This window comes from Hoplias malabaricus, chromosome 8 (genome assembly GCF_029633855.1).
Source record: "Hoplias malabaricus isolate fHopMal1 chromosome 8, fHopMal1.hap1, whole genome shotgun sequence".
Taxonomy (NCBI): Eukaryota; Metazoa; Chordata; class Actinopteri; order Characiformes; family Erythrinidae; genus Hoplias; species Hoplias malabaricus.
In genome coordinates, this window is record NC_089807.1 from 34,811,368 (window position 1) to 34,834,122 (window position 22,755).

At 36.7% G+C, this 22,755-nt stretch overlaps 1 protein-coding gene across 1 annotated transcript; it reads right to left on the minus strand.

Annotated features, from left to right (window-relative positions):
* Positions 1–19: 19 nt before the first annotated feature.
* Positions 20–20,997, minus strand: LOC136705736 (kynurenine 3-monooxygenase). The gene is made up of 18 exons (XM_066679466.1): positions 20,840–20,997; positions 20,538–20,700; positions 19,989–20,126; positions 17,419–17,556; positions 16,869–16,938; positions 16,592–16,689; positions 16,162–16,251; positions 9,807–9,855; positions 8,808–8,895; positions 8,099–8,264; positions 7,818–7,889; positions 6,108–6,229; positions 5,282–5,429; positions 4,903–4,960; positions 4,493–4,575; positions 2,965–3,066; positions 2,778–2,837; positions 20–1,424 (listed from the first exon to the last, which is right to left on the minus strand). The coding sequence occupies exons 4-18, from the start codon at positions 17,500–17,502 to the stop codon at positions 1,275–1,277; spliced, it is 1,440 nt and encodes a 479-aa protein (XP_066535563.1). The 5' UTR covers positions 17,503–17,556; positions 19,989–20,126; positions 20,538–20,700; positions 20,840–20,997; the 3' UTR covers positions 20–1,274.
* Between the last annotated feature and the right edge of the window lie 1,758 nt (positions 20,998–22,755).

Consider the following 22,755-nt stretch of genomic DNA (forward strand, 5'->3'; position numbering starts at 1 on the left):
ATCAAGTATGAAACCAATAAAGAGACATTCTATTTAGATACATAAACGTCTTTTCACTTTTCGTTTACTGGACCTCTCTCTCTTCAGTGTGCCAGAGTTATATGCAGATACTGTGAAATAATCTTTTATTTGGCATTATTTAAAAATGGTATAAGGAATGGAAAACTGAGATAAATAAGGTCTATATTAGAATTAACACCAGCACTCGATCCCCAAAAACCCAGGCAGCGCCATTCTGAATAGCTCTGATTAAGGCTAGAGGACAGGACTTCAGAAAGAATTAACATTGCTGACATGGACACACCTCATCCATACTCTGTGTGCTCAAGCTATGGGGTTAAGGAGACTTGTGAGTGGAAAATTAAGTAATGAAAGATAATATGTAAACAACATAAGGTGAGCATAATATGTCCATAGCTCTTAATATAATATCTCTTTAGAAATGCTAGGAAGACAGAATAGCAAGAATAATTTGCACTATATGGGGATGTCCATAACCTGAAGTCATATAATTTGCCCACTCAAAGTCAGTTTCATTTGTGGGTTATAAGGCAGTAGTTTTTAAATGGTCCACAACACTAGAGATAAGAGCAGACACCAAGTTACATACTTCAGGATTGCACTAAGAATTTACCTAAATCTAACAAAAGCATTTATTCTGGAATTATCTGGAATATCAGTAAGCTTAACATACCACATATAATGCTACAATGGTCCAAAAAGGTAAAGTATCATATAACATACTGTTTTTATTGTTTACTCAGACATGACCTGTTAATAAAGCATAAACACTGCATGTTGAAAACACGCTAATGCCGATACATGCATGAACCTCCAGTGAGGTCTGAGCATTTAAATAGGCAAAATCCCATTTCTGTAATTACTGCCAACATTGAATTATCCCGCTAAGAATTAATGCTGCACTGGGCTGGTCAATAAAATCCCAGCCCTTGTCTGGCCTTCACTCAGTTCAGATGTTTTTTTTTTTTTTTTTGCGCATTGTTTTGTTTTTTTAAACACTATCATCTCCTGAATACAAGTGCATAACTGACATCATTCTCTACCCAAATTAACTGATTTGATGTAATTCATGATGTGGGGGGTGGGGTCAATTCTGATACTTCAGAATTTTTGGAACATATGTTGGAACTGAGAGGCTGAAACAAAGCTAGACATCACGTTGGGACCAGGGGAAAGTTTTTAGTTTCTCTGGCACCTTTTTGACCTCAGGATGACTAGGACTTGCTGGAGAATGCTGTCTTCCACTGTAATCTTTACTTTGTGAGCCACTTGAGAGCAATAACTTGTTTCCACAGCTGCTGTAGTGCAGTAAGGTGAGGTTTCTTGGGACAGAATTGTAAATAATAGTAAGACACTCCCAGTATAGAAATTGTCCCAAAGATCCACAGTCCCCGAGTGATCACCTGCAGAGGACAAAGAACACCTTTAATATTGGAACATAATTCATATTGCTTCACATTCCAAAGCTTTTTCTCTGCTATCTTTACATCTGATTTAGCCTTGCATTGCCAGACTCGTTTGGGAGAATCTAGTGCCTTTCGGCACTTAATGTGGCCAAAAACCGTCTAATACTGCAGGAAAGGAAATTTGACCGACACTCAAAAGGACCAATCACAAGTCTGCTATTTTGGCATGATGAGTAGAAGGAGGCAGTCTTTATGATTCATGTGAGACCAATACATGGAAATGCGTATACGCAGATGTACTGAAAGCCAGTCAGAATGCAGCAGGCTGAATCCTGTCAGTGAGGCCAGATTAGTGTACCGAAAGTAGCAGACCCTCCCTCAACTTGTGGGCAGAGCATCTATGGATAAAACTGCATCTGATTCAAATAATCTGCTCATTAAAAACCCCTTATTAATTTGAATTGGGTGTATAAAAACAATAGATTTATAGTACATAATACAGGGTAGTGGGCCTCCATGACATAAGCTGGGAAGCCATCATAAAAGGCCAACCTATAGTTCTTTAAATAACTTTTTAAATTGTATTAATGTTTTTCCAATAGTAAAGTGTTTGAAATGGGTTTGAGAGGTTCAGCATCATGCTTTGGTTTGTTTGTTGTTGTTTTTTTTTTTACTTTGTTTTTTTGGAGAGCTGACTGGCATGGTATTTTCAAATTTAAAAAAGAGAGAGAAAAAACTAAATCAAAAGAGACAAAAAAGAGAAATAACAGCTTAAAAGTATAGTTAAAAAATCTATACAAAAAAAGAAGCAAAAGAGAAAATACAAAATAGAAATAAAGCTCCAAAGAAAAAAAAGGATTTACGGGGTCCTCCAAACATCCCGTTACACTTACATTTGTTAAACACTTGAATGAACATTTTTAATTGTGATAAAGCACACTTTATAAAGTGCACACTCCTGCCTTTTCTTCTCTCCCTGATTACCTTAGGCCTGTCTCAGAATAAAGAGCTCAGTGGCAGCGACAGAGAAGCCTTTGGACATGACATTGTCCCAATGACAGAGTCATTCAAGGCAGTTTTTGCAATCTGAATAAAATGACCACTGACCTTCTCTGTCACCATCTAAAGTGGTTGATAAGCTGATGCTTAGGGGCTTGTTTTCCAGGTGGCTCTGAGACACCACTTTCCATTCCCACTAACCTTGTGCTATGTGTTCTACTCAGAAAAAGCATTTCTGAATTCCTCAGAGGCTTTGCACAGCAGCAAAGAAAACCTGCTAGGCTACTGGTCAATAGCACACCTACTCAAAGACCTGAAGAATCTCACACACACTTCTTATTTTATTTTTACCTTGTTCTGCCATTGCCACTGGATCACTGCTTCATGATACCGTGTTCTGGTGAAGGTAATCTAAGAGAAAATCATCAGAAATATGAATGTAGCACAGTACGCAGCACTTTTATGTTTTTTTTTTTTTTTTTTTTGAAATTTTCCAGAGTAGAATTCCTAAGGTTGGGAAGTTCCCAATCTAATTTACCATTGTGTAGAGAGGGACGATTGTCCTTGGCATGAAAAAATGGAGTGTGTTGTCCAAGTATTTGCGGAATAGGAAATATCTGGTGTTGACATGTGCTCTCATCTATGACACAAGGTTGGAAGAAAAAGATTGTAATTAATACAGTTGTACAGTAATGTTACAAACTGATTGGCAGCTTATAAGTTTAGTTCAGACAAGCAGGCTTTATTAAGGCTTTTTTATATTTGTATAAACATCTACCAATTTCAAATACATCTGGGTTCAAGGAGAATGTGTTCATTTGTAAGCTTCTAAAATTACAACTATGCACTGTGGAAATCTGCAGAGCCATGCATCATGCAAACACTAGTCATCTGACATATTTGAGGATAGGACAGATCCTAACAATTCTTGACCAAATCAAATGGAGCAATCTGAGGATCATTTGCCAGAAGAGGCAGAATATTACTAGCAATTTCTAACAATCTTCAAAATACTGCCAACATAATGATACTAACAGCAGAAAAAAATAATTCAAATCAACACTTATTTACTTTTTTCCATAGAAGAGGCAGAAGCTTTCTGGTGAAATCACCACAGAATTTCATGTGTGTTATCCTTGGGCTACTAAAAAGGAGTGAACGACAGCCCTTGAATCCTATCTACCTGCAATCTAGGATTTAACACACAGCCATTTTGTTAGGAAGGGGAAAACAAGACACACACCCAAAAATCTGAATTCATGAAACTGTTGAATCCTGAGCTGGCAAAAAGTTTTCACATTCATTAACATATTCCTTTCCTGTCTCTAAAACTGTGAATATTTTTAGCAGGTTGCGTACATGAAGGAAAGTTTTAATATTTATATGTAAATTATCTCAAAGTTCAACTAAGCTAATCCTCTGCTCTATTCCTTAATTCTGTTATCAGTTCTTCACCCCACCCACTTAATTGTGCCCTGTCTAGAGCAGAACTCTACCTACTGGACTACAATACAATGGATATTAATTGCGTGTCAGATTTATGGAAGCCCTGCTGAAGAATGTGCTTAATGAGTGGAGGATGCAGATATTCACTGAACTTTTACGTTACATGTTATTGTATAAAACAGATAATGCACATAAATATAGAACAGGAACTAACCACACATTACATTGAGAACTAGGTTTTAGAAGTAAACATTTACTAAAATGGTTGTACTTTCAGTTGAACACTGATATAAAAGATATCTTGGCAAGTGAACATGTCTGAAATGTAGTCAATTTGTTATACGTCTCATTGTGAGATTACTGTAAGAATATGATGAGATTCGACATATATGTTGTTTTATCCAAACATAATCCTTAAAACAAGCCAAATTATCTGCCAATGAACTTAATAATAATAATAAAAAAGAGTAAAATATCTAGGAACAATATAATAATAACACAATAATATATTTTAAATTATACTCTTACACCCATGAGTTTTTAAGTATATAAACTATATTTAAGATGTGTTCTTCTAATAGGACACCAGCATATATTTATATTGTTATTCTTTTAATCACCTCAATGTAGTTGTACATAGCTAATTCAGCCATAGCCTGATCATCTGGAACACGCACTCTTGTGTATTCAGGGAGCACAGCAGCTGCAGAAAAACACACATAATTAAAATAAATATTCTGTGCATTTCTATGAAAAACAAGACCCTTAAGAATACTTTGCTTGGTTTCAACACAAGATGTACCTGTAAGCGCATATTATTCAGTAAATTTCATAAACACTGTCACAAAGAATACATTCTGGTTAACCTGGAAATTAAATGATATATATTTGGACAGTAAGTAAAAATGTTATACTATATTTGGACTTATTTGTGCTTTTGGCTTGACCTAGTACAACGGGTAACAGTGGAGAATGGTTTTAAAAATGCATGACATTACTCAACAGAGTCGTGAAATTGAAACTGACATACCAAAGTCTTCATTATACAGATCCATGATCTCACTGAAGACTAGGCAGTCTTCAAAGCCCTAAGAAACACAGGTGGATAATGAAAGCACGGTTAGGAAGTTACCAGATTACAGGTTTCCATTACACATTGCTGATTACATCCATATGAATATAGTTCAGTTTTCTGTGTTGCTCTCCTGTTGTACTTCTCCTGTTGTACTCCCAATGTTAAAGTCTAAGGGCAATGTTAAAATATAATATATTTTCAAAATCTTCTGTGGTAAAATATCATATTCACATGAACATTATGCATTATGTGACAAAAGTAAGTTCAACCACACGAAAATAAATTATGGTGTTTTAACTATATTTTACAGCTTTTTTTTCCCTTCTCTACTCACCGCATTCATGCCTTGGCCATAGAACGGCACCATGGCATGAGCAGCATCACCCATTAGGACACACCTGTCCAGCAAGTGATAAGGAGAGCACTTCACCCACACCATGGCCTGAGCAGGCAGCTGGAAAAAATCCCTCTTCAGGGCATCCCTAAAAACAACCCACAATAATTAGAGCCATCATTAATCATTAATGGAAATTTGGTAACTTCATACAGAAATACAACATTTTTTTCCAAGCCTCTTATATTTACTGTGCTAATCTAATTAGTTCATTCATTTTGACACTAATCCATTCCGCTCTTTTGAACAGTGAGCCTAAAGCAGCCTGAAACAATCTGATAATGCACAACTGCAAAATAAATTCTCCATATCCATGACTAGTAACATCATATTCATACCATATTCATGCTATTGTAATAGCAATGAAATGTGTTATAAATGTATGTAGAACTACATTTTGCTATAAAATATTTGTAACAATAAGCATAATCAAAACTCAGCATTGCATGTGAAATTGAAAACCTCTGTTCTTACTCAAGCTAGAACATCAAACAGAACACCAAATTCAGCCGTTTGTCAGCACTTGAGTCGAACAAACTTTTATTCCTATAGGGATTTAAAGAGCTGCACAGCTCAACAGTTTTCATATCTACCTGTCACTGGCTGCATTTTGTCCTTTGCAAATTAAAAACTGAACTGAGGGCAGTGGATCTGCTTACATGCAATTTCACACTTCAGAGAGTGCAGCAAGCATGTCGCAGTTGAGAGTCTCAATAGAAGCACAAGACAGGTAGGAGAAGCAGAAGAGGGAGAAGAAACTACTTACATTCCAAAGAGAGGTATGGAATCAGGGAAGTTCCTTTGAAAGAAGTTGATTACTTCATCACCTGTTCTGATTTTCTCAAAATCCTCAAATGGCATAAACAGCGTGCAGGTGAAGGTCTTGTCCTTTTAAACATATTACAGATGGATTTAAGTTGCAATTAAACTGAGCCTCCACATACACACATACAAATATATTATATATTTTAATACATAAAGTTCCCTTCTCAAACTCAAAAATGTTTTACAAGCGTTAATCGACAGCAGTCATGACACACGATAGCTTATATCTAAAACCTTAAATTTTCTTTCACAAGAGAGCAATGTTATTTAGCATTTTCATTGTTAGAATTCATAATTCTGGGATAGAGAAGATGAGTGCAGCAGGGCATGTTACCTAAAATGCAATATGCAATGTTTATAGGGCTTCTTGCTATTGCTAATTTGCATTTTATGTTGTAAGAAATATATTTTGATATCATTTTTATAATCTGGATCATCTGGAAAAAGAATCAAAGGTCAAAACTGCATGTCCAGAAGTCTGCAGACACACCTTATAGTCACTAATTACTGTGACATTCTACATACTGCATATACAACTTTTATAGTGGTGATCAGCCTGTGGCACTGGTAGGTGTTATAGAAGTCCTGGTTGCTTTGATAGTGGCCTTCAGCTAGTCTGAATTGCTAGGTCTGGTGTCCCTTATCTTCCTCTTGACAATACCCAATTAATATGAATTGCAAAATTTACTTTCATCTGAAAACAAGACTTTGGACAACTGAGCAACAGTCCAGTCTATTTTCTCCTTGGCCCAGGTAAGACGCTTCTCGTGTTTTGTCTCTGGGTCATGAGTGGCTTGACACAAGGAATGCGACAGTTGTATCCCATATCCTGGTGGCTCTTGAAGCACTCTCTGTAGGACTCTTTGTAAATCTCCCCCAAATTTTTAAATGGCCTTCTCTTGACACTTCTTTCAAAGCTGTGGTTATCCCTGTTGTTTGTGCACCTTTTTCTACCACATTTTTCCTTCCACTCAATTTTGCATTAACATGCTTGGATACAGCAGGAGGGCGTCAGTGACTGCCTTCAGGACGTCTGTCAAATCAGCAGTCTTCCTCATGATTGTGTAGCCTACTGAACCAGACTAAGGGACCATTTGAAAGGCTTAGGAAATCTTTGCAGGTGTTTTGTGTTGATTATTCAAAATTTCTGAGATAATGACTTTTGGGATTTCATTGGCTTTTAATAATATGATTTTTTTATTGAATGAATGAAATAAATTAACTTTTTGATTATTTTCTAATTTATTGAGATGCATTTGTAAAAGCCATAGGCATGGAACTGTAGTACACTGGAAGTGTACTCTGGGGTGGTCAAACACTTATTAGTACTCTTGAAATGAGTTGGAGTGCCCGACCTCACTAATATGTTTGTGGTTAAATGCAATCGAATTATCACCAAGTTTTCCAAAATGTAGTCTAATACCTTCCTAGAACACTAGATGCAGTTACTGAAGAGAAACTCTATCTGTTTATAACACTCAGCACAGAATAAATATTGGATGAAAATGTGTCCAAAAGCATTTGATCATATAGTTTAGATGTTTTTAAATCAAGCCTGTGTTAATCTGTGTTAACAAAATATTTAAAAACTCTACAGTTGGCTATAATGAGTACACTATTTATTTTAGTTTAGGAACTGTCTAAGACTTACCAAGTTAGGCAAAGCAATCATCATAAATGTGTTCCTGGGCCAGATGTGTAGAAAATTGGGCTCCATTGCAAACTGAAACAGGGATGACATTACATTGTAAATCAAAGTAGCCACCAGCCTTCAATGATGCATTGAATCATCTAAGTGCTTAGAAATAGTATTCTACAAACAGATATGGAACAGAATTAAGATATTTGCTTTGTTTTTAATTAAATACACACATACACAACAGAATGGCACATACGCAATAGGAGAGATCTGATCCGGTTTCCAGCACTTACATCACCATTCCTAGGGGGCATAGTGAGCTCGAGGTATCCATGAGGAATGTAGGTCTGGCTGTAATCAAAGCGGCTTCGACGTAAGAACTGCTTCCTGGTGGTAGAGAAGGCACCATCGCAGCCCACAATGAGATCTGCCTGGAACTCCCTTTCAGCTCCATCAGGCCTAGAATCAATGTTTATAACATTTTCAGTTGAAAATGAATGTATTAACTTTTGGTCAGTCAGTACTAATCAGAACTTTTCAGCTCCGTAAGTATGTCTTAGGATCAAAGAACATCAAAATTTGCTTTTAAAGGTGTACTCAAAGTACCAATACTATTTCTCAGGTTTAAATATTGCAACATAAATTGAATTTTTTGGGCATTTTCAATCACAACATCTATAAAACATATACAGACTCACATTAATTTTAACTTATCATGTCCTAAACGCTGAGATGACTAATCCTCACTCATACCTAGCAATATTTACTACATTTGCATGTTATGAATAACGCCTGGCCATTTATTAAAACAGCTAAAAATAAACCAGCACATTTATTGCTTAGGGGATTGTTCATTCCCAGCTGGAGACTCTACTTGCATCTACAACATCCTGTTTTTCTAACAAAATCTTTTTATCACTCAGTCCAATCTGAATATTTTTATTTATGCATAATTTATTTATGAATGTAAATGAGGAAAAACGCCAAGCTCAGATTATTTACCCACTGAAAGTCATGACCCCAGTTTCTGGGCTCCAGTCAAGCAGCTTGTGGTCAAAGTTCAGTTTTGTATTTGGAAATGCTTCTGCCGCTTAAGTGATAAGACAAATGAAACAGTGAAAAAAAAATGTTAATCTTGAGAACTGTGTTATTTTTTGTATACATTTTGTCTAAAACATATTTTCACACACAAACCAAATTAAATGTGAGACAAAAATATTAAACTTGTTTAGATTGTTTTCATTAGTAAATAACTGGAGTCACATATCTGTGAGATGCAAAAAAAATACGTAAACCATTACTTTCAGTACTTGATGTGACCCCTATATGCAGCAAAAATGTTCCTCAAAAAGATGTCTTTCAAAAGCCCTCTTGCTTGTCAAATTGATCTTTCACAAACTGCAGATGGAAAGCAATGTTCTTTTTCAAGAGTAGTGGCATTGTCCATGCAATACTGCCATGCACACAACTGCTATTGTGCGCTCTTCTGATGAACATTTAATATTAACACGCTTCATGAACATCAACATTTTAGCTTGGAAGATACACTGTTTCTCTGTGACATTGGTAAACCACACCTGAGGATCATAACATTGCTCCTCCAATTTTACACAAACTGGCTGAGGACTGGTGAAGTCCAAACTCACTGGAGATGGATATGTTACCTATATCAGCCTAATGAGCAGCAACAACACTTTCTGTGATTACCAGAACATTCTCATGCCATAAAACATTCACAAGCATGTGTTGTGAAGATGATACTTTAATACAACAGGACACACACTCATGCCTAATTGTCATCCTACTGATTAAAAAAAAAAAAGAATCTGACTATAATTTAAATAATAAATAACTGCTAATCTCACAGCCTCACATACTTTGGTGGCATAATGCTGTAAGTAAAATAAATTAATGACTTAAAGCATTACCTGTCATAGAAAAAAAATACAGATCATAAAACAAAGGAATAAATCATAATCAAATAAAAATGCTTGGAAATACCTGTTAGTAGCTCCTTATTAAGGTTGGTTCTGCCTACAGAGAGGATATACTGAAAGGGAAAGACAAGTTTATTTATTTATTTATAAAAAGTTACACTTATATAGTGCCTGTCAAGAAACCCAAGGACGCTTTAAAATTAACACTCAACATTCAATCTACACACACATTGCTGGCGAGAAGCGGCAGCCAAACACGCACAGTGTACTCTCAACCAGGAACGACCGTTCACCTGGAGGACTGCATCAGGCACTAGGGTTTCAACCAGGATAGAGCACCAATCCATATCTGGGCACACATATTCACTCATTCACTCCCACACATACACAAATTCACTTATACACCAGGACGGTTATTAGAGAAGCCAATTCACCTAACCTCCACATTTTTGGACTGTGGGAGGAAACCAGAGACCCCAGAGGAAACCCATGCAGACACGGGGAGCACATGGAAACTCCACCCAGATGGAACTTGAACCCAAGATCCCAGCGCTGAGAGGCGAATGTGCTAATTAAGCCACCGTGCCGCCAAGTGATATTGATTCTTAACAGATGAAATCCAGCTCATGTGTTTTTTCAAGACTCCTAACGTTGAAAATTAAGCTGGTTAATTGCTTGCATAGGCCAAGTACACCAGGTCTGTAATGAATGGATTTCAATGAGAAGTTAAATCTCAGATGGCCCACTAGTCCCTAAATAAAACACAGTAGTAAAAAATGATGGCATATACAAACAAATGGGGCCCTAATTGTATAAATGAGAGAGATTTGGCCTAAGGCTAAATGTTAAATGTATCTCTTTGTCATGCTTTTGTCCTGTCTAGTGTGCTCCTGCTCTGTCTGTCTCATTTCCTTCTTTACCATGTGCTAGAAGCACATGGCTCTGTTACTGTTTTGTACCTGCCTCCCTCCTTGTCTCCGCCTTAGCTCCACCCTCTTGTTGTGCCTCCTTTATGGTCCTGCCCCCTAGTTATCTGTCCTAGGTGGTCCTTGTCTGTGGTGTGTATTTAAGTTCCCTTGTTTCACTGTTTGGATTGTTGTTGCACTAGTCTATTTGTTTCTCTCCCTAGACTGTTAGTACTGTTGTATATCTCCCTCTAGTCTGTTTGTCTCTCTCTTTTATCTGTTGGTATCTTCTCTGTAACTATCTGGTCTGCCTTCTATTACTTGTGCTTGTCTGGTCTGTATCTAATTCTCTAAATAGACCTCTCTGTCTTCCTGTCTAGGCCTGTCTCAGTTCATTCTTTGGTCTCAATAAATCTGATGTGTTACAGCGATTGTATCCGCCTCAGTCAGTTGACCCGGTCGTGACACTCTTGGACATTATGCGCTTTTTGGACATTAAGGCCATTAATTCATGACTTTTTACCGGAAGGCTGCATATATCTTCGATCTATAGTGTTTTAATGTGGTGTTTTTAAGGCAACATAACACTTCCAAATGCCTTACATTTTAAAAGCCTACATAAACATTTGATAAACACTTTTCCAATTGGGCATAATTTTCAATTAGCTTAATTGTTGTTGTTTAAGTCTAAGTAAAGATTTATTTATACATGTTGAAAAGTATTTTTCTCACAGTCTGCCTTGTAACACTTTCTTGGATAAAACTATGTGGACATTGCAGCTCAGTGTTTGACACTGTGACATAATCCAGGTAATATGGGATAGCTTGCCAAGTCAAGTTGGCCTGATCTTTTTGGCTGAGAGAGGCGTTGTTTGTGGCATAACGTTATACACTACTGTGGTAATAATAATACAATACATTTATGAAGTGCTTTTCAAGAATCCAAAGACAGTTACAAATTTCAGGTAATATAGCAACAGACGGACAACATAAAGACAACATGAAAAAACAAACATTTATGAGACTGGGAGAATATGAGTTTTATACTGAGACCTAAAAGAAAACCGTGTTTGATTGCTGGATTTGTGAGGGAAGAGTGTTCCAGGCTCCTAGGCTGTGAATATTCAAAGAGGGAATGGATAGTCAGCCAGTGGTGGAAGATCTAAGGGTGCGTGAGGGTCTGTAGGGCTGAAGAAGTCCTGATGGGTAGGAAGGGGCAAGTTTATTTAAGGCTTTGTATGTGAGCAGCACGATTTTATACTGAATATGGTATTTTACAGTGAGCCAGTGAAGATCAAAACGGTGCAATGTGTTGATGCGAGTGAGTGTGGTTAAGAAGGTGGGCTGCTGAGTTTGGAAAGGAATTAATACCAGAGAGGAGAGGGTTACAATAATAAAACAGTTTGAGATTAATGCATGGATGAGTTTTTCAGCTTGTTTACCAACCAGTCATTGATTACTTTAAACAGGGTAGTTTCAGTGCAGTGAAATGGATAGAAACCTGACTGAAATGGATCAAAAAGGTTATTTGATTCAAGAAAGGTTTTAAGCGTGTTGGCCACTTCTTTTTCAAGAATGGTGAAATGAAGGGCAGGTTAGAGATAGGGCAAATATTTTTTTCTTGAAGTTGTTTAAATGATTCTACACAAGACCAGTTTTTTAAGGATCTTAGTTACTGCTGCAACTTTGTAGATTGGGGGGACGTGGCCATGAAGCAAAGACTGATTAATAATGGCAGAGTGGCCGCCGCACAGACAGCTAGGTATCCGCTACGCACACAGCGCAGACCGGAGTCGTTAGAGATGTTTGCCTCCGCAATAACAGCTGGGTAGCCGCTACGCTTCCGGTTACAGTCGGTTCGAGAACGTAGTGTTAGCGCTGGCACCCGCCGTCTAAAGGCTGGTTTATATATCTGCGTTCAGTCGACGCAGAGCCTACGCTGTTGCGAGCGTTTATACTTCTGCGTCGCTCTGCAATTACACCCAAACACCATTAAGGCTGAATCTCAAACATTTTCATCTACACTTTGAAGATTTTTAAGGCCAAACTAAAAAGAAAGAGCAAGAAATCACAATAAACACCAATGTATACAGATACAGCCCAAGCTTCCAGAAGGTATGCAACTGCTCCCTGGGTCGTGTCTGGATAGGGCTGCCCACAGCTCCGTGCATGTGTGCTTACTGCCCCCTAGTGTTCACTAGTGTGTGTAAATGTGTGTTTCACTGCATGGATTGGGTTAAATGCAGAGAACAAATTCCTCTGTGTGCGAGAACAGTGGCCAATATAGTGATTCTAATTCTAATTTTAATTCTACGCTGATATCTTAAAACAAATGATGAAAACCAAAAGTTTCTTATAATTTCTGAGTTCTGCTACTTTATATTGTAACGACTGTGGATACAGGCATTCAAATTAAGCGTAGAGAACATATAATATGCATTCTCTGGGGTAATGGAGCACCATTCTGTATTTCATTCTACATTCGGTATGTAGTCAATTTCTCACAGAAATGTTAAAATATATAAGTATTGATTAATTACTTTGATTTAAGAAGAAATGTTGAGCATGTGTTCATAAACATTTGGCCACACAGTGTATGTTCAACTCAAGAGCTGAAGATCTGTAATAGATGGTGTGGAGCCACAGATATCTCACAAAGAATGACCTGGGAGGCTCAGTGAAATGTTCCTGTTCCACAGTGAGAGTTCACATCATGTCTGCCCTTCATACACAGAGTGAACTTTAATCCAGCACTTAAGCACTTGTATTTAAAAGCATTTCCTGGCTTTGAGAGAAGGCCATTTCGAGTCAGACAGACAGATTTTCTGCTTTTGCCTGTTTCCCTCTTTTAGTCTCTCTCCTCTCTGCACATCTCTGTCCTTTTTTTAGCAAGATGATTAGTTAGTTACAAGTGCTAATAAGCTGATGATTTAACTGCAGCTGCACTTCTTAGAAAAATTGTTCAGGATTCAATATAATTCCATCAGTTGTGATCTCTATGTAATTATGTTCTGCCTCAGCTTACTAAACATGAGTAATTCTACTCGCAAAAGGATGGAAATCAGGGCATCTGAAGTATGATGTCAAATGGCTTTTTACATTCATAATTAGCCTTGGGGTCTAGAAAATAAGTGGTTCCTGCAGCTGGTAAATGTAGCTAGGCCTATCACAATAATTAAATTATTGATTTATCATACAAAGCATGGGCATTATTTTTTATTTTATTTCTGCTGAACCCAGTATTACCCATTGCGTTTACTTGGGTGTTTCTTTAAATAAGTGTGAACATAACCAAAATTTTAGGCAATTTTATTTATTTAGGATATTTAAAAAATGTTTTAATGTCAGAATATACCTAACTATGCTTTTGCTAAAAGTTCATTGCTCTTTAAACGTGTAATAAATTGCATTGTCATACTATTATATTAACATTATGACAATAATATAATTTATTGCAATTATTTCTGGAACAAAATATCACCACAAAAAAATTCTATTGTGACAGGCTTAAATGCAGGTATTTTATAAATCCATGTATGCCCACCTTCAGTCAATAAATATATGTGCATTAAAATATGTTTGGAATTTACAGGATTCACATATGGAAATGAATTAGGAAGTAAACTGTAAGAGAAACTGTGTTAAAGAAGCATTTTATTATATGCAACAATATTTCTATATAACTGAACATTTACAGTTGAACTGGCCTACAATATTAATTTGGTTTATAAACTTTCCCTATGTAAATCCCTATGGCACCAGAAGTACTTATGCTGCATGGGAACAGCTTTTATTTTAAATCCTGACAGCAAGCAAACTCTTATTCCTAAAGGACTCTGTTTTGCCATCACTGACAATGATTAACAAATGACAAAATGAGGCCGTTCTGTTGACTAAGTAAAGGGAGTTAAGGCCATAGATCATGGTCTTAATGTCATTTACCTGTAAGTTATGCAAGATCACATATATGTCATTGATGAAAATAATGTATATGTATGGTGAGGAACCTATAAGAAAGCATCATTTTGTATTAAACCTGCCAAAAACGGAAAGTGAGAATACATCTTAATATCACCTTAATAATGAATTTCACAGTTTATGTTCACCCTGAATGTAAATGCTGTGTACAGATGGCTAAATATATGACATCAGTAAATCACTAAATAATGTCAACCACCAGAGAGTTCACTATCAGCCACATGTCTGCAAAGCAATGATTTGCTAATTGCAATCACTAAGCACTAATTCCTGTCTGAAGTGAAGGTTGATTTCCACAACAAATCTGCAGTATGTGTAGAGATAAGAGATGGGCGGTGTTTAAAATATTAATTCAGAAAAACTGTATCCTGAGCATCTAAGGCCGGTGCTGCTTTTTAACTATTTGATATGGAGGTCCACATACAGAGTTCAGTGTTAACATTAGTAACATGTAGGCTTATATTGAACAATAATAAAGCCATAATATTAAAACCCATCTTCCTAATATTGCATAGCCCCCCTAATGACTTCAAAACCACCATGAAATAACATTGCCAGGAAGGGGCGTACTTGATCTTTAAAATGTTTAGGTAGGTGGTATTTGTCAAAGTAATGTCCACTTGAATGTGAGGACCCAAGATTTCCCAGCCAAACATTGTCCAGAGTGCCCTGTGAAGGACATCCCCCCTCCAGGATGTATTCCCACCTTGCGCCCAATGATTCCAGGTAGGCTCTGGACCCACCGTGACCCTGAACTGGATAAGCGCTTACAGGTAATGGATGGATGGACATTGTCCAGAGCATCACACTGACACTGGCTGCTTGCCTTGTTCCCACAGGTCTGGTTCTGATGCACACCTCCCCATTACGTGCATTCAGTGGTGGATATGTGTCAGCATGGGCTCACAGAAGGGTCAGTAGCTACATAGATTCATACACAGCAAGCTTTGATGCACTGTGTGTTGTCTTATATATATAACTTTTCCCTATGGCACTAGAAGTACTTATGCTGCATGGGAACAGCTTTTATTTTAAATCCTGACAGTAAGCAAACTCTTATTCCTAAAGGATTCTGTTTTGCTGTCACTGACTATGATTAACAAATGACAAAATGAGGCCGTTCTCTGAAGTTCACTGCCAGCATGAAAATTTTCACTTATTTCTGCTAGGGAGCTCTCAATGTGCAAGCCTTCACTCCTGTATTTGCTAAAAGACCTTGTGTATGAAGTTATTAGTATATAAATACATAAATATCAAGCGAAATTTCTTTTAGTTCAGGGCTGATATGTAAGCCCAAGTACTGTAGCTATGTCTGAATTGAATAGGTGCTGCTATCTGGTAGTTTTATTTACAAATACTTAAATTCAGTGTTGAATTATTTTAATATTTATTAAAGTCTGATCTATATACCAACATTACATGGTTAAACATTCTAATGTTTCAAAACCAAGTAATTTTAGAGAGATTTTCAAATGAGAAACTGAAACAAGAGCATTTGCTTGCCTGAGTAGTAGAGAAAACATCAGTTTATATTACCTGCCCCTTTTTTCCGTATGGTATGGGTGAACGTGCTCCACTCAGACTGTGGATCATGCGAGCATTCATTGGGATGCCCATAGATACAATCTGCATGAGACAGACACACGAGGAAGAAACTCAAATCAAAACATTAAAGGAGATGTTGAAAGGTCATATTTAAAAAGCTAGTGACACTGTCACAGCTGAGACATGCATAACACAACTGCTGACCTCTCAGTTTAAAACAAATAATTCTACTGGTAGAAGTCATAAATGAAGAAGAGGTACATCACTGCAATGTCTCCTCTGGGGAAGGTAGAATGGCTGTAAGGTATGACTGGACTTGACTCTCTTTGTAGTGTCTCTCTTTGTTTAAACTGATATTCACACACTGTCATATTTCATTCATTCACTGGCTGCCTGTGATGGAGTAAGATACTGTACATACCTTCTCTTCAATCCCTATATGTTTTAAAGCTTGGCGTCCCCTATGGGAGAGGGCAAGATTGATGCTTCTGCCTTTCACTACTTTCGCAGAGCGAATATCTGATAAACAAGAAAAATGTCAGTCAATGAAGCAGCATAATTATCTTTGGTTAAAAATACAAGTTCTGGACCTTATTAGACTTCTTTAATGCTCCAATTAATCAGTATTTGGATTATTAATTAAAATCCATATATTTTATCAGCCCATATGACCTAACAGCTTTCTAGTATTTCCTCACCTTCTCGGGATTCAAAGAGATAAACATCAAAACCTCTTTTTGCAAAGAAGGAAGTATTTAAGGCTCCAACCTAAATTAAAAGATGACATATAGAAGCAAATTTCACTTGTTTTTAAACACATTGAAAAGACATTATAATTGTAATAAATGTCAGAAGCTTTGAATATCATTAATAAAATCCTCTGCACAGGTGTCCTCTAACAAGAAACAAGTTTTTATATTATTGAAGACAGTGATTCTAAACTTCAGTAGTGTAGTTAAACTGACAAACATTTTCTGAGTTTTATAATCACTTTGTAAATTACTGACCCCTTATACCACTTACATATATTAAAAACACAACCAACCTCTTTTATAGAGGTTGATCATAATCACACAAGTATCCATTAAGATATTAAAATACCCTTCACTACCAAAAGGAACTGGAAGATCATATTTAACTAGGCTACTGTTTCTGATTTATGGGTCAGTCCTATCAGCTGAATTACAGACTCAGTGTATCAACAGATGAATTCATACGTTTAAAAAAAATTAGTGCATATGAACTTACCAAACCACCTCCTACTATTGCCACCTTTTTCTTGTTGGATGTCTTTTTCTGCTTGGCTGAAGTATCCATGCTGGCACTATCCATATTTGTCTGTAATAGCTCAGAATTTTGCTCGCTGCCTCAGTGGATATAAACAACCTGCTGAGACAAGATACTCTGCGTTAAAAAAATGGCAAAGTCTAATGAAGAGAAGTAGAAAGACACTCAGCTCTTCTTCTTTGTCAGTTCTATGTCCACGGCGACCTGCTCATATGTAAATATACAGAGTGCAGCAATGTGTTACATAGTAAGGGTTCAAAGCACGTAGAAGTCAAAGATCAATCTGCTGCACTGGCTTATTTTATGGAAGAGACCATACTTTTTTATGGAGGAGAATGCTTTAGCTCAGCATTAAAATAAACCCTAAACACATACTATACGTGATATCAATTCATGTGTGTGGACACCTGCTCACAACTAATGAAAGGAAGGCTACTAATATGTATATTCTCCCTCTTTGCCTTAGCAACAGCTGTAAGGCTTTGATGGTACTCAGCCACAAGAATAGTGAGATCAGATACTGATGGTGTATGATTGCTTCTGGATAACTTAAACAACAACAACATGAATGTAATACTACCGTAGATGATGGGCATTTAGTATTATTAGTTTATGTTCATAAATTCCAGAAATCAAGTAAGAGGAAGGTTTCACTTTCATACACAGGTGTTGCAATTAAAGCAACGCTAGGTAAGATTTGGTATTTTTGCTCCTTGGCTTCCAACAACAGTGTAATTGGCTTTTACATCACTATTCTGAAATCACAGGTGGGGTGGCTTCCTGCCAGCCTCCAAAAGTTACATAGTGCACGTTCTGTAGTACTGAGCCTGGAGTAGCAACAACAGAATCTAGGGCTGGGCAATTTATCAAAAAATTAATCAAAATTGACATTCAGAAATTCTAATCGCCATAATCTTGTCTATAATGACTGTATCCATTTTTTTAACTCTTTTATTATTTTTTTTTAATTCTGTTATGTCCCCAATGTGTTGTAATGTATTGTTCCTTTAAAACCACACTATCACTCTGTAGTCACATGATTCTGTCTCCATCTGCCACATGGAAGCAACATGGAGGAGAACCTAAATGCTGAGGCCGACCGAGTGACTCGAGCAGCTCATACCAAAGCAAAACACAGCATCTGGGGTTTGGACGTGTTGTGTTTTGACTTTAATTTGGTCGACACTGAACAAAAAGAAGTCAAATGTAAAAATGGAGAAAAAAAAACATTTCAGCGACTAAAGCACAATCACACAGCAAATATAAACTGTGCTCAAAAAAAATAGAAGAACGAGTTCCCAGCCACATTCGAAAAACTATCCCAGCTTTAATACTGGAGCATATTTACAGTACAAGCCTTGTCACTGAACTATGAGTGTCAAATGTAAATTTGACACTCATTTACACTATGAGTGTAAATGATTTTAAACCTGTAATTCTAATGTAAAAATACTACCTAGTGATGCTTTAACCTGTAAAATGTATGCATTTCCACAGTAGGACAAACTCCCAAAACCTCTAAAACTGAGCCACAGATCTCCTGCTCGCCTTATCAGATTGCTACAGTTTCCCATATCCTAGTCATAAAATAATAATAATAATAAGCAATGGCTAAAATATTATCCTTCTACCTATAAACACTAACAAATCATGCTTTATACCATATTAGGACTAATACCACCAAAATTTAAAAGCTAGAAGAGCCTCTTCCTCCACCGTGTAGACACCTTGATGATCTTGATATAGGCACCTGCATCAAATTCAACAAAAGCAATAGGAAGCATGGCCTCTATATATTGTCAGACACATACAGATAATTTAACTGAAACACTGTGCTGAGACACTATGTCATTTCGTTGCAATTTTTTTGAAAAAAGCCATGATACTGTATGTCTTTCAAAGAAATCTATGCAGCCCCTGACAGTAGGATGTCACTGGCAAATGAGATGGTTTATCTACCTGCCATGGTAAGTCAAGGTGGCTTTCCCAACTCAAATTTAGGAGGGCTGACAGTTAGATTTTCTTTGTGAATGTATGACTGTTAGATTTCTCTTGGTCACCACATGCATTAAAACACTAAAGATTTACATGGCACTGACACATACCTGGAGCGATTCACATCCCAGAAAGAATCACTTTGTACTGCAAAAAGTTGTCAAAGATAATGACAGCAGACCGTTGCTGAGTTCGTGGGGTCAATGATTCAAACCTGCCTGTAACATCTAAGATTAAATTTGACCACAAATATGTCAGATCATATTCACACAATTATTTTGTGGGAAAGGGTGATAAGAACAGAACAACTTGTCCCTCTGTTTGATACAAAAGGAAAACTCTAATTTTCCATGTGCGTGACAGACAGGTTCTTCATGAACACAGAAAACCACTAATAATCATTCAAACAACTAGCCTGGATTGATCAAAAAATATTATTTGAAAACATTAAAACCATGTTGAGTCAATCTGTAACCTATACTAACTACCTGATCTCTTCTGCCTTAATCAATTTAAATCGTATTCACAGTGCTCACCTGCGTCCGTCTTCAGAACAAGAAGTCCGTTTAATTTTCTCTGCAGATGCACTCCCGTCAAAATCTCCCTGATCACAATGATTCAATCTTTCCGAATAGAGCTATGTCATCTAGGGAAAGTTCCTGTATTTCTTCATGCTTCAATATGCATGGGGGAAAAAAAACAATACTAGCTTTTATGCAGTATTTGCAACCCAGAGTTAAACTGATGTCACTTTTGTTTTCACTTCTGTAAAAACAGTTTATTAGGTTCTCCCTATAAACTTACTGATGTGTATTCATAAAACAATTGAGCTTATCATGGTCCATTTTTTTAAAGTGAATATAAATTTTAAAAAAGTGAATAAAAACTACAAAATCTCATTAACCAAACAGCACCTCTTTAGTGAAATGTTTCACAATATATGACAGTAAATTACATATTCCCCACCTGTCTCTTATCAAGCCTCCCACTGTGCATTTATAATAAATTAAATATAATTTCAATTGAAAATTAAGTGTTATTAAAGGACAAAAATTAAACCAAAGCTCCAGCCTCAAGTCACTTACCAGGCTTGAGTACACAACCTCCAGATGGATAGTAAATCCATTTTGACAGATGAAAGATAAGGGAAAATAAGCAAAGCCAATTCTCTGACAATGTCCCGACTGACAGAGGACCCTCAAGAGTTCTCTCAAGGTTTAAACAACCAACTCTCACTGTCACTAACTCCTACAAAGCAAGGGATAGAAAAAGCACCGTGAAAAATCCCGGAAGGGCACACAATTGTTGCTTTGATGTCACAGTTTTAAAAAGGGAAGCACAAGTTGGAAAGGGCATTTAGAAGTGATATATTTATATAATGTCATACAAAGGAAATAACAACAGCGAACAGAAAGTGGAGCTCTGGGACCTCTCTGAGTGACAAGAAAAAATATTTTAAATTATATCCCGTGGATTTTTTCCCGTTTTACATTCTACCACAGCAAGACACCGGTGTCAATCCAGCCTCCACTTGGAAAAGCTTGGACAAACTATCCCCCTCATTGTTTTAGTATGAATATTACGGTAAGCGCGTGTAGGTGAACGGATTTCAAAAGAAAAGCCAAAAGTCACTGACAGGAAAAAATATATATATATTTTTAATTAATAAATGAATGAATGTTTGCCATTTAGTGGATGTGATGAAGATATCAGGTCATATCAATTCAAAATTCTAAATTTAAACCATTATTTAAGAGAAATCTTTAGTTTGCACATAATAATTTCATTGCAGAACGAAAGAACACACCCTAAATATAAAACTCAGTTAATATCACGTCATTCTGGTGTGCTATTTCAGAATAAGACCACTGTAAAATTTTCAGTTATATTTGCTGTATTCTTAAATTGTTATTAAAAGGAATCCTCTTGATATTAAGAGAGTGATCTATACAGATTAAGTAATATGAACGTTAAAGTAGGGTGACCAGACGTCCTCTTTTACCCGGACATGTCCTCTTTTTTAGACTAAAAAAATGTCCGGGCGGAATCTCACAAACGTCCGGGATTTTGTTTTTCTAGAGCTTACATAGAACTTCGAGAAACGTTTCGTTCACAAACTAGTCCCGCCCTCCTCTACTCCGTTTGGTTCGCTTGAGTGAGAAGGGGGCGTGGTGAAGTAGTCTAAAATCTTCTGATTGGACAGTCTGACTGTAGAGCTACCGTTATTGGTCAATAACCTTCTCTTTAAACATTTAATTGGTCAGTCTGCACGTCAGTAGTCCTTGTTTACGTCAGGCAAAGCTCATGTACCTACCCTCATCTCGAGCAGCTATGCCGAAACGTAAATGTAAGTTCTCGGATGAATTAAAAAAGAAATTCCCATGTTTTGTGTAGCAAATAAAGGTGTAAAGGACCTAAAAGCACACATAGGTTCAGCTAGGCATACAACGACAGCGAGGGACGTGACCTCATCAACCCGAGACGTGTCCTCTTTTTCACCATCTCAGATCTGGTCACCCTACGTAAAAGTGTTCAATTAAGAAGTCTTAAGTGTGCAAACTGGAAGATTTGATTTAATAATAGTTTAAATATAGAGTTAAATTTATAAATGTTGTCATTTAAAAGGCTGAAATTCTGGAATGGCTCACCAGAATTATTTGACATAAAATGAGTGACATATTCAGGTGGTTTACTTTCATTATGAAGTGAAAGTGGTGTGTGCAAACTGGAGGATTCTTTTTAATAACAATCTCAACATCAAGAGCAAATATAACTGAAATGTGATTATTTACACTGGTACTATTCTGAAATGGCACACCAGAATGCCTTGAAATTAAGCGTGTGACATATTCAGGTGGTGTACTGTCATTATGCAGTGAAACTGGTGTGTGCAAACTGGAGAAATTATTTTAATAACAATCCCAACATACAGCAAATATAACTGAAATGTGAAAATTTTAAGGGCTACTCTTCTCAAATGACACACCAAAATGACTTGATAATAAGTGAGTGCCATATTCACATAGTGTACTTTCATTCTCTAGTAAAATTGATTGGTGCAAACTAAATCTAAACTAAAATATAAGTTTGGAATTAAATGAACAAATATAGGACAACACAAATGGATTTTTTAAATGACACACGAATCACCTAATATTAATTAACTGGCATATTCATGCAGAGTAATTTTGTTCTGCAGTGAAATTGTTCTGTTCAAACTGCAGCTTTCCTTGTAATAATTATTTAAAGTTAAAGAGATAGTAAAACATAAAAGGCCTTTATTTTGAAATGACACACCAGAAT

Coding starts and splice junctions, on each gene's coding strand:
- LOC136705736 (XM_066679466.1), bottom strand. CDS start 17,502: ATGGATAGTGCCAGCATGGATACTTCAGCCAAGCAGAAAAAGACATCC. Junction 16,690..16,868: donor TCTCTTTGAATCCCGAGAAG/GTGAGGAAATAC, acceptor CTTGTTTATCAG/ATATTCGCTCTGCGAAAGTA. Junction 6,230..7,817: donor TGATTGCTTTGCCTAACTTG/GTAAGTCTTAGA, acceptor TATGTTTAAAAG/GACAAGACCTTCACCTGCAC.